We start from the raw sequence: 15,750 nt of genomic DNA on the forward strand, positions 1-15,750 counted from the left end.
CTGATATGGCAAACCTACTGGCTGACAAATTCCGCTCCAAAGGCCAAGAGCATTGCCTCAATGGGCCCAGAGAGTATCCCAGGATGCCTTCTAAATAGCATGAAACACAATTTACCAGGCCCTCTGGAGTTGCTGTAGCCTCCAAACAGGCTTCATGCCTCATGAACGGAGAACAGCAGCAGTCATCCCTCGTGGGCCACCTATAGACCCCAGCAACTACAGACCAATAAGTATCACTGGTTTCATATGCAAAGCCATGGAAATAATTATCATAGAAATAATAAATAATGACATAGGACACCTCCAGGTACTGGACCCAATGCAATTTGGTTTAATGTTATGCCTACTGAACCTGGTGAACTATCTTGAATGTCCCCAAATCAATGGCTGAGGGCAAAATGGTTCACACGGCTTACCTTGACCTGGCCAAAGCATTTGACAATCCCCCACTTGGGCATTGTTGACAAACTTAAGAGGTTGAGTACAAACCCTTATGTCAGCTGACTAACAGGACCAAGAAAGTTAGAATTGGGGAGTCCACCTCTGCAAAGAGGCCAGTCACAAGTGGAGTCCCTCAGGGATTGGTCCTGAGACTGCTTTTGTTTGGCAATTACTTCCCTGAAGTCAAGGCCAATGTCAGTGGCCTCTGGCTGACTAAATTTGCAGATGATAGCAAATTAGGAGTGGTCATTGAATCACCCACTGCTACAAATGTTCTCCGGGAAGGGCTTGCAGACAACCAACCAGTGCCAAAGCCTTGGACTAAAAACTAAATGCCAAGAAATGAATAATAATATCCTTTGGAAAGTCACCCATCCCTGGAAACTATCATATTGAGAACACACCTTTAAGAGCTGACCAGTAGTCAGGGACTCTGTTACACACACAGACAGTAATCTAGCCTTTAATCATCACGTGTCTGCAGTAATGAGGAAATCATTCTGTGTTGTGGAACTTGTAAGGCATGGCATCTAGATCCAAATAAGTCATTGTTCTACTGTATTCAGCATTCATCAGCCCCATCATTGAGAATCTTGCCCATTTGGTATGTACCTAACCAGACATATCCAACAAATGGAACATCCACAAAGGTTCCTCACTAAAAGAATACAGGGCATTAGTAATGTGTATTACGCAGACTGCCTCAGTGTCCTATTCCTGTATTTTGTCTCCTACTACTACAGACTGTTTAGGAGAGATATCTGCCTGGCATGTAAGGCATTGTTAGACTCCACTCTGATGGACCTCCTGTATATCCACAAAACAAACAGCACCTGAATTATACTGATGGACCTCCTGTATATCCACAAAACAAACAGCACCTGAATTATACTGATGGACCTCCTGTATATCCACAAAACAAACAGCACCTGAATTATACTTTGACAATTGAATGGTGAACAGGAAATTCATCCCTAGTTTGGCACCTATGTCAGTAATGGCCACAGGCAGCCTGTAAATGCTTCACCTCCCAAGCCTCTGCTTACACTTATCAAGGGTTCCAGAACTTGTCAGAGATTGGGATGCATGGCTAGGCTTAAAAAGGAACTTGTGGTGGTTAGCCTAGTACACACCTATGAGTAACAGGTAGCATTAGCAAGTGTTGAAGTGTATGAAGTATGAAATATAAATTTAAGTGATTTAGTGACTTCAATCCTTGGCGATATCACCAAATTTTGAGGAACAGACCAAAATATGGGGCAAAATTCTGGACATTCTGTGAAAATTCGGACAGTTGAGAGGTATGATGAGCAGACAAGATGAGTGGGACAAGCTTCAAAAGTGAAATGTACAAAAAGGCCAGGCCACCCAAGCCACTGAGTTTCACAGCATAACAGAGAAAGGGTGGGTAGCAAACAAGTCTCACAACTGCTGCAGTGTAGTGGCATTTTCAGAAAATTTAAATATTTTCCACCTCTGCTAACCTTACATTATAAATGCTACTGCTCAGCTTTTCCCACAGATAACCTATCTGAATTTATTTGCAGTCAGATCACAGAACGTAAAAGAAATTGTTCCCAACTTGTCTGTAAATACTTCTAAAACTGCAAGATAAAAACAAATTTAAAATGCAACAAATAAAAAGTAAAACAAATTTAAGATAAAACTAGTTGCAATAAATAAGAGTTAAAAACATAAATAAAAAGTTTTGAACTTTAAATGTAGAATTTCAGTAGTCCCAGAATAGCAGCAGGCCAATGAGATGAATGAAAGCTTAAAATGTAGGCAGCAGCAAGGAAACGAGATGTTAACACTGAAGGCTGTGTAAAAATCAGGCGCTTCATTTGTCTTATTCGCCTGAATTTGATTCTTCACTGAAGAATGACAACATTGTGTGTTTTTGTTTTCCTTTTGAATGGGTTAGTCCCACTAGGTCTATGCCTTATTTTCAGTAGAAACCTGAGGTGAAATTCATACTGTGACTGAGGTATAAATTCAGCAAAGACATGAAAAACTCCTCTACATAGCATAGTGGCGGCTAATTTTCTGTTGGGCCATGATATTGAGCAAACTGAGTTCAGTAAGACTGCTCTTAGTGATATGAAGGAAGAGTTGATTACAAATTAGATTTTTTGGTGGAGGCTTGCAACGTGTAATATTGTTGGATATAATGCATTAGCTGGAGTTGTTGCAGAGCTTTACTGGTTTACCTTGGAACTTGGTTATAGAAAAGACTGCTATGGAAGAAGAGATGTTAGTTTTGGCAGCTGTTTCCCAGTCCAGGAATGTGAGTATTTTCATGTAGCAGTGGAACCTGTTTTCCCTATTTCCACTCTAAATTTAATTCATTTATTTTTTTGACTTTTCAAAGCTGCATGCAGAACTGACATCTTGATAGGAGAGGATGCCACTATTAGGAAATGACTTCTGCTACCATAATGGAATCCTCTCTCTTGCTCTCCAGAAACTTTTTTGCACTTCCAAGTGTAAAACCAGATCACCACTGGACCAGATTACATTTGTCAGGAATGTTCTTGGAGTTTGTGATGTTGCTTGACATCTGCACTCCCTCACTCACATTTTCAAAACTGCTGCCTTTGCTACCAGTTGTGGGACTGCTTTCTTAGGAAAGAATGTCTTGCTCCACAAAGTATTTTCTGTGCACAAGACTTTGCTCGTCATTGAAGAGCATTTCTCTAGTTTAGGACTGCTACTGTGATGGACTGGAATGTTAAAACTGAACTGAAACATTGTTCAGATATTTTAGATTTTCACAAAAGTGTGGACCGTGCAGGTATCTGGAATGGGGCACAATTTGAAACTATAGAACTGGAGGTTATTAATGGACATGTTGAAAATCTACAAAATTGATTGGGTGTCTCCCCTGAAAAGAGGCCACTAGCCTAGGGGGGGACTAATCCAGACAACAAAAAATGAATGAGTAACCATATAAATTTGAATCCCTCAAAAGTGCCATTTTATGCAGGGTAGACTGCAATATTTTATAATGTGGTAACTTAGACTGTTATCTCTTCACTGTCTAAAATGACAGTGCAATTTATGTGGTGAACTGGGGCATCTTTAAAGCAATTGTTCAAGAAAACGTTTTGACGATCTACAGATCACTTTTAGTTTCCATCCTTTCCTGCAGTCTAACCTCCTACCCCAATGGCTAAGGTTGATTCTCCAATTGTGGTTAAGTATTGAATCTCCTTCTAGGGGTAAATATAATGGTTCACATTTTTTCTCCTTGCCTTTCAGGAACTGGGCAGTTCATTTATGGAAGTACACAGCACTGAGATGCAGGTGCTCATGAAAGAGGTGGCTGTTTACCCACCTCTTACAAATAAGCGTGCCCTTTTAAACGTGGATAATGGTGAAGTAGGTAGCATATATTCCTGGAAAAAGATGACCCTTTTCCCCTTCTGAATCTGTTTGATCACTTTAAACAGTATACTTTTAAATGTTTGAGTCAAATCTGAAGTTAACCAGAGTCCAACTCTCTCCCTCTCTCTCTGCCTCCTGGGTTGGAGTGCCATTTTGTGGTGGTGGTTTGACTTGGGAAGGGGACAATATAACTGTACACTGGGTGGTAAAAATTTTGATCTTTTTTTTGGAAGAATGTTCTGGTGCTTTGATGGTTTCCTCTCAGATTTTGAATACAGAATGTCAGTGGTCATTTTGGGTAGGGCTATTTCTCTGTGAACTGTAGGTGACTGGGAGATGTGCTAAATTATGTAACATTTATATACTAGTTAATGAACAAAGTGTTATTACTTTATTTGGGAATGTGGAACAGTCTGACATTTTGGGACTCCATTTTTGCTCTAAAAGTTTATTAAGTCACCCACTCAGTAAAATAAGTTTTTCCCAGATATCTGAGACCTATAGGATATTTTGAAGTGATCCAATTTTTATCCTGTGCAGTTTGAGAGGTGTCCAATAAGCAGGAACAAAAAAAGACACACTATCGAAAAACAAGCAGACAGCTTGAAAACACCAAAGCAAATTCTCTCTCAGTTTATTGAAGCGCTTTTAGTCTTGCACATGTGGCAAGACTTCATCAGAAACTGAAAAAACCTCAACACAAACAATATATACCCCCTTTTGAACTTTGCCTCTTAAAGGCACATTTCTACTTAAAACATTTTTTTAGAACAAATATAACTGAGTATTTTAAAACACCTTGACTCAACTCTCCTTTAGAAATTTTTACCTGCCATAATAATAGAAATATACATACAGAATTCATATACTTATAATACTTATGCCTCAAAATATCATGTTAACTTTAAAGATATAATATTACTTAGTTCACTATGAAGTCAGAAACCTGTATATACAAATCAATTAAAATCAAATGTCACAAATTTAAACACATTTTATGAAAATGTATACACAAGTTAACGTTTAAGATTTTTTAACTTCAAAATACTAGTTAAAGATATTGTCTCATTCAATCCAGGGTAGAACATTGCCCCAGTACGTATTTGCCAACTTAACTCGAGTTGCTCAAGCAAAAGTGTAAGTGGGCCCCCCCGATTATCATCTACAAACTGAATCAATTGCTTTAAACAAAAATGAATGTTGTGGAGTTTGAGAGGTGTACTTACTGAAGAAGGGGATGTTAAAACAAAAAATTGATCACTTTTTTTTTTATCAACCCCTTTTTCATTTTTTGCCCCTTGGGATTTTGGATCACTATAAATTTTGTATGTAAAGAAAATAAGTTGCCCTGCATGTATTATGGGAGACGCATGAAAGTTTGCCACTTTTGTATGGAAGGTTCACACAGAGTAGTTGCTGAATCTGAAAGCGAATATTATGTTGGAGTATTGATGTACTGAAGCTGAAAGGGTAGGGGCTTGTATGATGGCTCTCTCTATCTTCATTCTGCTCTACAATGTTTAATGTTTGCATTGATTGCATAGGATATATGTACAAAGTAATGATACCAAGAATGAGTTGCTGCATAGACATTATATCTTTCTGAAATGTTGGCATGTGACATGTAACCAGTGTGTGGTGAAAATGTCAGGTAATTGGCTACCTTTATGAAATGTCTATTTGATGCTGATGGCTGGGTGGTTTAAGACCACGGGCCCCTTTGTTCGGGGTTTTGCAGCATATCCTCAGTTATTTGAGAGACATAGTTGACAACTGGGCTTCACTTTCTCAGTCTTCTACAGCAGCTCTCCCTATAGACTGTAGTATTGCTTTGTGTGACATGAAATTTGCATTGCAGGAAGGTATATTTGAAAGGAGTCTTGGTGCTGATGGGTATCGCTTATTTAATTTCCTGGTCAGACTGGCAGTTGGAGTCTCATTGCAAAATGCTTTCAGTGTGATATTCATGTGGTACTTTTGACAAGACTTTGTGGTAGCTTGGTGAACTTTATTTGGAAAAAAAATGATTAAAGTGTTCCTAGTAGTTGGCAGCCTAATGCTCTGTTGAATACAGGTTAGTTTTTGGCCAAGATCTTGCAATCACAAACTTTGTTTTCCTACATTTGCTGTACATACAAAAGTATTTGGCTTGGGAAAAGGTAAATGGATAAATGATTTTAGAAATGTAAGGACTGACTGGTAAGTTGGTTTCTATGGGTGTTTTAAAGGCTTTTAACACTATCTCATGGTGCTTTGTTACACATTGAGTTATGGTTTCAGAGAGATTTTTATGAGGGTTATACATATACAGTGCTTCACTGTTCATGGCTTCCTTCGGTGGAGAATAGAGATTTGAGAAGGGCTGCCCATTTGTATTGGGGGTGAAACAAAATTGTCCTTAAAGCCCAAAGTCTGGTATATTTGTGAGTGCTTTGGTAGGTCAGATGTCAGTATGTTTGTAATGTATGTTTAATTGCTTTGTCCTTCAGTTTCTCCTCTGTTCTGATTTAGTGCTTCCGTTCCCAGTAATTAATTGGCCAGTTGGATGTTAGACATTCTCTGTGAGCCAGTTGATAGAGTGGGACTTTGTAAGAGGTTTGATAGTATTTATTTATTTTACTGGACTCCGTCTAACTTTCCTTAGTTCATATTGATATATTAATGTATTAATGTATTTTGGGAGATTCCAAAGTTCTGTAGAGGTGAGCTGATCTTACTCTCACCCTCTTTTCTGCTCATTCAATTTCCTGTCACCTCTCTCTCTGTCTCACCCTATCCCTCCTGTAACTTCTCCCTAAATCTGCCTCATCTAAACTAATTCTCTGTAAAAATGTTATAATTAAAGTTCTTGTATGCACAATATTCTTACTTTTACTACAGATGCATGTTCCAATCTAGTACATTAATGTCTTTTTTAGCTACTTGCTTTTTAATGGTCTACATCCCTTGGCTAAACTGAAAAATTATATGTTTGGATCAGTATTAGACTGGTTAACAAATATACTTAAAAATCAATGCAGTATTCAGTACTGCATAAGCCCTGGCACCTCCGTCTGTCTGCTGCGACTAATCAAACTCTGTGACTGTATGATGTAATGCTAAAAGATGTTCTGACTGTGCAGTTCTGCCCCATTGATTCAAGATGAGACTTCACCAGAGCCTCTGCAGTATGGATAAAGGATGTCGTTTGAATGGAGATGATAAATTGCTAAATGGAGTAGAATGAGCTGTAAGAGCTTGGGGATTAAAATCACAGGCACAGAAACTCATTTCTTTGCTTTGTGCATGTTTTATAACATGTCTTTTAATGTGCAGCTTGAATGCAGGCACACATCTTTTGCTAGATTTATTTGAAATATTTTTAAAATTCTTTGCCTTTCCAGCATCATGCAACTTTTTGTTTGCACACTTGCATTTCTGCCAATTCAACGAGTTGTTTAGAAATGGATTACTGGACTATTTTACAGTGTGATCCTGTAAGTAAATATTGTATTGTTATTTATTCTACCCTGTGGGTTAATACATCCATTTGTTCTTGCCCTTATTGCTTTGCACATTGTATGTGTTATCAGTCAGAGAGACTGTAAAATTGAGTCTTTTGCTGGACAAGTATTGTTCACATCAGCAGTTTTACTTCTCACTTTGATCTGAATGGATTGATGCCACTGGAACTCTGTTTGGATCAGTGTTACCCTAGTCAACAAAACAAGTAAAATAAGAAATTCTTGTTAAGATTTTTGAATTTGAACAAGTGGCTTATGCTGAATCTGGCCAAGGTGTGTGACTGTAGATGTGCAGTTGACATGAGGTATCAGTTTATTCATCTTGTCTATACCCCGTGGTGTTTGGCAGACATGGAATGATGTCTAAAGGGATTGGATTCTTGGACTGGAATATTAGGACTGGTGTTTGAAAAGTGGTGTCAACAGTGGTCCATTTTCTTTTACTGCTTAAGGGATTGTCAAGGATATAATACTTCACTTCCCAACTAGACTTTCCTGTACAGTGTTTAGCTTTGAGGCTTTTACGTTTGCTACTGTTATGGCATGTATTTTCATCTTCCTCCAGATGTTATGGCATGTATTTTCATCTTCCTCCAGATGTTATGGCATGTATTTTCATCTTTCTCCAGATGTTATGGCATGTATTTTCATCTTCCTCCAGATGTCCTTTAGTCCATGCAGAGTGGTGCAGCCAGAGGACAAATTTAGACTGAGAGGTGACTGTATTACATTAGCTACTTACTGGAGGATCTCGTACAATATGGCATGGAGCTATGTTTCTAGAGTCCTTGGGCAAGGACATAGTTCATCCCTGCTACCCAGACTAGCCCTTGTTTAGTTGAAGAGGGACTGCTAGAAAGTAATACCCGTGATTCGGTTCTAACGCCTTTGACTGTATTGTTTCCATTCTCTGGATCTGCCTATCTTACAGCTAAGATCTGACCGAATCAGCTTCCAAATCTAGCCAGAAATATACCTTTTCCAAAGGCAGTTGAGCTACTTGTTCTGTATAGTTGAATGTATTTTACTACTTTCATTATTCCCTAATCTTTTCAGTCCTATAATCCCTAATGTGGTCTTCTTGGGAGCCATATATCCTATGGTCCTAAGTTAGTTGTGTACAGTTTCATTGCATGAAAGAGAGTGAAGTGGGAGTGATCAAATTTACAGCATTTAGTAAGTTTGTTTCCTGAAAATGTAATAGTTTTAATTGGGGGTACAGGAGGTGTCCTCCTTACATGGTGGGGAGGAGGACATGAAATACTGCTTGACTTTTGGTAGAGCACAATTTTGTTTAGTCCTGTGACAAAAATGCCACTCTTAGTACTCTCTTCAATAGTAGCATATGTATGCTGAGAGCCAGAACAGAAAGGAGGATGATTTATGACTTGACTAAAGATGCCAGGCTGTAGCTGTGGTCCTTTTGAGTCACAACACTGATGAGAACAAATGGCCAAAGCAAAAATGGAATTTAATTTCATAGCCTGCATTTTAAAATGAGTAGCACTGCCAAGTGCAGACGCAGTAGAATAATTAATTCCATCTTACTCTTAGTGTGCATGTCTTTGCTTTCTAATGTGAGAATCTCTTATTTATTTTGCATCATGTTGTGTTCTGTAGAAGTAGAACATTTGTTTTGCACAATGCTATATACTACATGCTGTTATCACTATCTGTTTTTTCCAATGTAGATTACTAGTTGATAAATGTACTATTATCAGGTTCTGTGACTAAAACAAAATTGTTCTTTTGTTTTAGGTGTGAACCCCAATATTGATTACAATACACTTTACCGATACTTTGTAGAAGTTTGGATTTTTCTTGGCTTAGCCTGGCTGTCATTATTTTTCAACTGGAAGGTCAGCATGTATATAGAGGTCCATAAAGCGATAAAAAAACGAAGAAAGCGGAGAAAAGATGATGATTCCAGCTATAGGAAACAACAAAAGATATCCACCACTGGTACAGATGATGTAAAAATATTCACTTTCCTCTCTAAGAAACCTGAGGGATACAATGATCTTATCAAACAAATAGGGAATAAACCCTTAAAGAATGGAGGTGAAACCATTAGAAATGGGACAGTGACAGTTAAAAATGACAGACTAAATAACAGCAGCAGGGGTCCTGTTGTTATGTTTACAAAAACAAAAGAAATAAAATTCTCTGAGAACAAAGTTCCAAACAGAAATGAGGAGGAAGAGACCAAGACTTTGTGTGACCAGGACTCTGTTAGTCATACTCAGGAGTTGTCCTTGGAAAACCAGCTTGACAAAACCAAGCACTGTGAGGCCGAGTCGTGGCACTGCAGAACGTACAACTCACCAGCCTTTGACCGTGTCAACATAATGTTTGCAAATGAGGCAGACTTGCTAGAATATGAAAGAAACTCAAGATACTCTACAGATGAAAATGTAATAGAGGAGCCTGAAGCTCCGGAAACATTAAGTACATCTTTAGAGGAGATTATTTCTAGTAGTGGTGAATCAACTGAATCATTGCCATATGAACAAATAATTGATTATGGCAAGGTAAACAATGTCTAGGGCATTGTAGTTTGCAAGCCTCATCTAAAGTCAGCATCTAATGGTGATTATGTCAAAACTAAGGAGAGCTGCAGTCCGATGTTGCATGGTTGGTAAGGACTGCAAAAAAATAAAACATTCCTTAGTCTGCTCCTGCACGTGCATGTGCCACAGGATCAGACTTGTTTCTGGAATGTACTTGTGACCTCTTAGTTGGGGCACTGGTTTTGTTCGTAGTTTTAGATGCCTTTTGGGCATTTTCAGTTATTGATACCTGCAAATCTTGAAAATTAAGTATTACACTGGTCCTGTTTTATGGACTATTAGCAAATGTTTGCACACAGGAAGTAGGTTGTAGGTTTATTGTGAAAAAGGAACTCTTTATAAATGTTTTTTGAAAGAGGCTAAAATAACCAGGATTGCTTGAAGGAGCATTTCTTGATGGTTTTCTTTTTGGATTACAGCGCGTCTTGGAGGTGACCTTTCTTTCCTTGCATCATAACTGTTTGAGCTATGAAAACTTTCCATCTGTGACATTTCATAAAAATTTATTTTGCAGTGTAAGTCCTCTTAGAACTTTAAAGGGCTTGAAAGATGGACCGTGTAGGGTAAGTAAAGCAACTACAACAGTTGTACTGCTGGTCAGTATATCCACCCTGCACATGTTAACAGTTATGTACACAAAAAAGTGTTTATCTTGCACCTACATCATGCACTAGGCTTGAGAAAATCAAAGCTGAAGCCATTTTGTGTTTCTCTGATCATTCCTCGGACATCTGCAGTAAGCAAGCACTCCAGAGAAAGAATCCAGTGTGTTATTTAGGTGACTTGATAGATTCAGACTAGATATTATTTGATGGATATTGTTTCATGAGAGACACTGAGAGGTGTACTCACAGACCTAAAATGAAACTGTAAAGTAACATAGTTACATAAATATTGTTATGAATTTGGTATACTTCTAAAATTAAGATTTTACAGATATCTTCAGAATGTAAAGTGTGTATTGAACAGCTCGGATGAAAACTGGGCTCAGACATGCATGTCAGAGAAATCTGGAATGCATGTTTATCGTTTTGAGATTGTGTTTCTAAGCTATTGCATACAGAACAAATACCATTCAAAGAAAATGGCTGTGCACAACCAAGTGGTTTTGGAGTATTTCTTAAAGTTGCTGTAGTTGTCTGTCTTAATTTTTATGTAATAAAAAAAAAAAAAAAGTGTGCTCACATGGTACTGCCACAAACAACTTTTGATCTGACTGAAGTGTAATTGTCAGTTTTGTCTGACTTTAAGTATTAATGTTGAAGATCAACAGTGTTATTTCACTGAGTTCTTGTTGCTTCCTCAGAGCAGTGGGTTTTGATAATTTTTCATTCCCTGCTGAATTATTTACGTTTGTAGTGGTCACAGTTTTACAACAATGGCAGTGAAATGTTGTCAGGTACCCTGTCCCTTTGACAAAAAAACTTCCTAGATTCTTGAAGGTGGCATTGACCAACCAGAGTTGGGGAGTTATACATGTTACTGTCCGTCTAGCCATAGGCCTTGTATTATGCTTTTGATTCCACAGACTGAAATTTAAAATCACTTTCAAAATGTATTGAAGATGATATGCAGGTTTATATTATCTGCGAGAGAGAGCAGTGGAATGGTTATATAGCATGTTGTACGTCATTCCTGTCTTCCCCACACCTGTAGCAAGTGAAAGTATGTTTTTATGTTGCCAAATACGTCTAAATTAATTTGACATTACTTTTGCTATAATTTCTAAAGCAATGTTGTGTTCTTAAGAGCCAAGGTGCCCAGAAAGATATCTGGGGTTATTATCTAGCTTCTGTGTTTGACATATAGGGAAATGATCCGTAATCATAAAAGTTTTTTGGGTGTCACATATAAACTGTAAACAAGATCATATGTGAATTTGTATGTTATGCCATAAAGACACTCCTTGTTCTACAGACAGTGGATGATACAGTTGTTCCCAGCCAGTTTCATAAACTTGCTTTTGCAGTGTGTATGTTTACTTTTGGACACCTAATTACAATGACAATTTGCTAGCCATTGTTTCACAATACAGGGAGATAGTGAGAAGCTTTTTCATTTGCAAGTGTTAAAAAAATTCTTGCCTCATAAGGTGGGCAGACCATGTACCTAAACCCCCCCCCCCAATATCCTGTTATAACATTAGTATAAAATGGTAACATTCGTATAGAATGATTTCATTTATTTAAATTGCCATTGTCAAAAAAGGCCGTTGTACTCTTGATAGTTAAATATAGTAGCCAGATAACTGATGGTATGTGTTTTCTAAATCTGCCTACCATTTTATTGCTTATTTTAGTAAAATTATACTGTCAAAGCATTGGTTTCCTTGTATTGTGCCTTTTGCCTCTATACAGCTACTGAAAACCAAGTATTCATCTTGTCAGTTTCAATGGGCCATTTACTGGGAAAGTGGCAAGTTTCACTGCATCTGCCACATCTCTAGATTTTTTTCCTGATTACAAAACTTCTGCTGAAGTGTTAGTAGTGTGGTTTCGTTCATGTGGGTTTGTGCTAGTTATTTTGTTAGCTTTCATTCCGTTATATTTGACACATTATGAAAGCAGAGAAAGATTTATCGCTGAAAGTAAAGGTGCAAGATGTCTGAGTTAGTGTCGGCACACCTGACTTTTTCAGTATGTTATTTCCAAAAGTATTTCAATTCTACCTACACTTGAACACTAAAAGGCTTTTGATAGCTGGTCATTAAAGTGATCGTTTCCTGTCTTGTAATTGTTTTTTTTTTTCAGGTTGACTTGCATCTATTCACAACAACAGAGCATACTGTAAGAGCAAGACTTTTACAAGGAAAGTAACTTGTATTGCTGGATAGAACCTCTGACCCTTTTGTGAAACTATTTTGTTCACTCATTTTCAGTTGCCAAAGTTCAGACTGTCAGAAATATATTTTTAATGAAAAGGTATATTAAGGTTGATCCATTCTATAGGTGCACACTTTGTTAAATCACATTCCTTTACTTTGTTAACATTGTCTTTGTTCGTGCAAATATCCTGATAGCAGAATGTTAACCATGCCATACAAAGTAACAAGCATTGCAAAAGTCCTCTGGCTTCTGAAATAGTCTTTTATTTGAAACACCAGTTCAAGTTCAAATCCCAGTCTACCTTGCAGAGTCATGTCAGTTTCCAACACGTGTGTACTTGCAGGTTTCATTCTTCTTTGTGATGTTCTATAAAAATAACTGCAGTGTGGGGTGTTAAAAAAGCCAAGTACTATACAGAGACCTCTACCCTCATTGATGATATCAATCCTCATTTTATAAAGCTTTACTCTGTCACTTATAAAAGCACAATTTACACTGTAATTTCTTATTTTTTAATATAAATCATAATAGCACCTGCAAGGTGTGCTTTTACCGTCTTTTGGTCCTATATATATATATAAATATAAACTTTTTTTTTATAACTGGGGTACCTAGGATAGACTGATGCAGCTTCACCTTTTGTGGTTCCAATGAACTCCTACCTCATTTTTATCTTGTAGAATAAAACTATATACAGTGAAAATTTGGAGTTCAGTTTTACTTTTATAAAGGCCAAGATTGAAATTAACTATGATTATCATTTTGAAATTATCTCCCATTTCCAGCTACATTCTTTTAACCACTGCACCACATTGATTTTCCTTAGTAAGAATTCAGAGGCACTATAACATTTGCACAGTGCACTACTACACAATGTAAAACATTACTGTTGGAGTAAAAATGTCTGGGGAAAAGATAACACAAGGATAACTTTCTGTTCCTGAGGTTATGTATCATATGATTTTTATTAAAGTAAGGGTAGTAGGTATCCAGAAAAATTAATAACTGTATGTAATAGTACATGATGCTGCTGGAAGACTGTGTTATAGTCTTGAATGGAAAATGGTTTCTTATGATAGTTATCAGGATTTTACTTCAGACCTGCTGGTCAATTAGTTGACTTGCAAATCACTCCATGGACAAAAAATGAAACAAACTCCTTAACTCGAGGAGCATATTTTATTGTTTTTGTCACTGTAATCACATTTGTGTTGTAAATATGTGATGGTTGTTTAGTGTCACTGTAAATTATTCCATTTTTTCAATAAAATAATGAAAAGAAATCATTGCATATCTTCATTTGTTCATTTATATGATAAACCTTTTGATACATTTGAGGTGTTGAGCATGTTTTGGTTTGTTGTCATCAGCAACTTTATTCTGAAAATTCCAAGTGTATTTTGGGAAGTGGGGTTCCTTTTGTAATGTAGTGCATATCGCTGGCATGTATTGGTTTGATAAGATGCCCCTTACTGATTTTATATCATTGCTTTAATTAAACTATAGTGCATATACATGGGGCCTGTTTGCTATGGTCTTTCATGAGGCTTGACCAGCATTTCATATTTAGACCTTCTTGCTCCACCTTCTGTCTCTTACCATTTGCAATGCCTCATTGTATTCTCCCAATTAGTTGGTCTCCACCCTTTGTTTAGAGGTGTATTCAACAATTGCTTCCTATCAGTTGGTATAAAATATTGTGTGTGAACAACCACAAATGCTGATGCTCACTGCTTAGAGGTGCTGGTGCTTTCACCTCCTTGACATGTCAGAAACTGAACTGCAGGGTTCCACCAGATATGTCAAGCAGCGGAACCGTTTGGTGTATTTTTGGCAGATGGTAATGTGAATGAGGTGGTTAACTGAAATATAGCGTATTTGAAGCCTCTATACGTCCTTTGTGTTTAATGTATTTTTCTAAATATAATTCGGAGAAGTCTGTGCATCCATATTGCAGATGGAAAGCATCTCATTAGTTCTCCCATTCCTCATTCATTGAATATCTTCATCTTTTAAATGTTGAAAACAAAATAGAACCACTCTTGTCTCCAAAGATTTAAATCACATTACATAACAGCTATATAGATGTTTCATTTGTCTTTCCTTTAAACAGGAGCATTTTATTTGCATATGGATTTTTAAATATTTTCCTAAGCTAAGACCATCAAGCTTATTTTCTCAGTTGGTTCATTCCTTCCTCCTAACTTCAGGAGACACTAGGATGAAGAGCTGAGGAGAGACGGCTGTAATCCTACATGAGTTTAGAAGATTTTATTGATGTTCTAACCACTTCTTCTGCCTGTAGACACTCATGTGCACCTGTAACGCCAAGCTGGAATGCATAAGCTGTTTAACTTTGTTTCCCAAAAGACTTGTCCCTTAATTACATGTGTTGGCTATTGCTGTTTTATATGAGGTTTATCTCCAAAATGATTCAACTTTTTTATAACATCCTTAGGGAATGTTAGTGTTATAATTATGTATAAAAGATCATTAGACTGTGTTCCTACTGGAGCAGCTGTATTTTAAAATTTTAATGAAAAGAAAATCAAATATTTGCTATATTGTTCAATGCTCTAGCCTATACACAGAATAGGACATTATTTTATACTTATGTTTTTATAACATTTATTTTAATTTGAAGAGAGCTGAAAGTTTTACATTAGTTTTCAGCTGTCTGTTGTGTAATTGCTGCTCTCTGTGAATTTACAAATGCCATTGTAGGCTGAACTGTCCTGACTTCAAATGGTACCCTCTCTCCTGCTTCAGGTAGGTATTTGTTCAAGACCTGTTAATCCCCTTTCATTTTGTATGCCACAGCTTTATAAATTTAAAGGGAATTAGACAACAGAATATCATATATGCAAACCTGTCAGAACATATCAAATGAGTACTTCGTATAACAAAATTACATAAAATATTTATTTTTCCTAGAAAAGTATTTTCTGTTCTCATTTCATAGAATGCCATTTTATAATTTTGATACAACTGAAATATTTCATCCAGAAAACATGCAAAATTGTA

At 37.0% G+C, this 15,750-nt stretch overlaps 1 protein-coding gene across 1 annotated transcript in view; it reads left to right on the plus strand.

The window, feature by feature from the left end:
- The window catches only part of KCNK5 (potassium two pore domain channel subfamily K member 5), a 191,142-nt gene extending 177,133 nt beyond the window's left edge, over nucleotides 1–14,009 (plus strand). Inside the window, exon 5 of the mRNA XM_044084879.1 lies at nucleotides 9,090–14,009. Within this exon, the coding sequence (XP_043940814.1) occupies nucleotides 9,090–9,877 (788 nt within the window). The 3' untranslated portion in view covers nucleotides 9,878–14,009. The remainder of the gene's footprint in view (nucleotides 1–9,089) is intronic.
- Nucleotides 14,010–15,750: the final 1,741 nt, after the last annotated feature.

The sequence above is a fragment of the Protopterus annectens genome, chromosome 1.part1, assembly GCF_019279795.1.
Source record: "Protopterus annectens isolate FY-2018-M chromosome 1.part1, PAN1.0, whole genome shotgun sequence".
Taxonomy (NCBI): Eukaryota; Metazoa; Chordata; order Ceratodontiformes; family Protopteridae; genus Protopterus; species Protopterus annectens.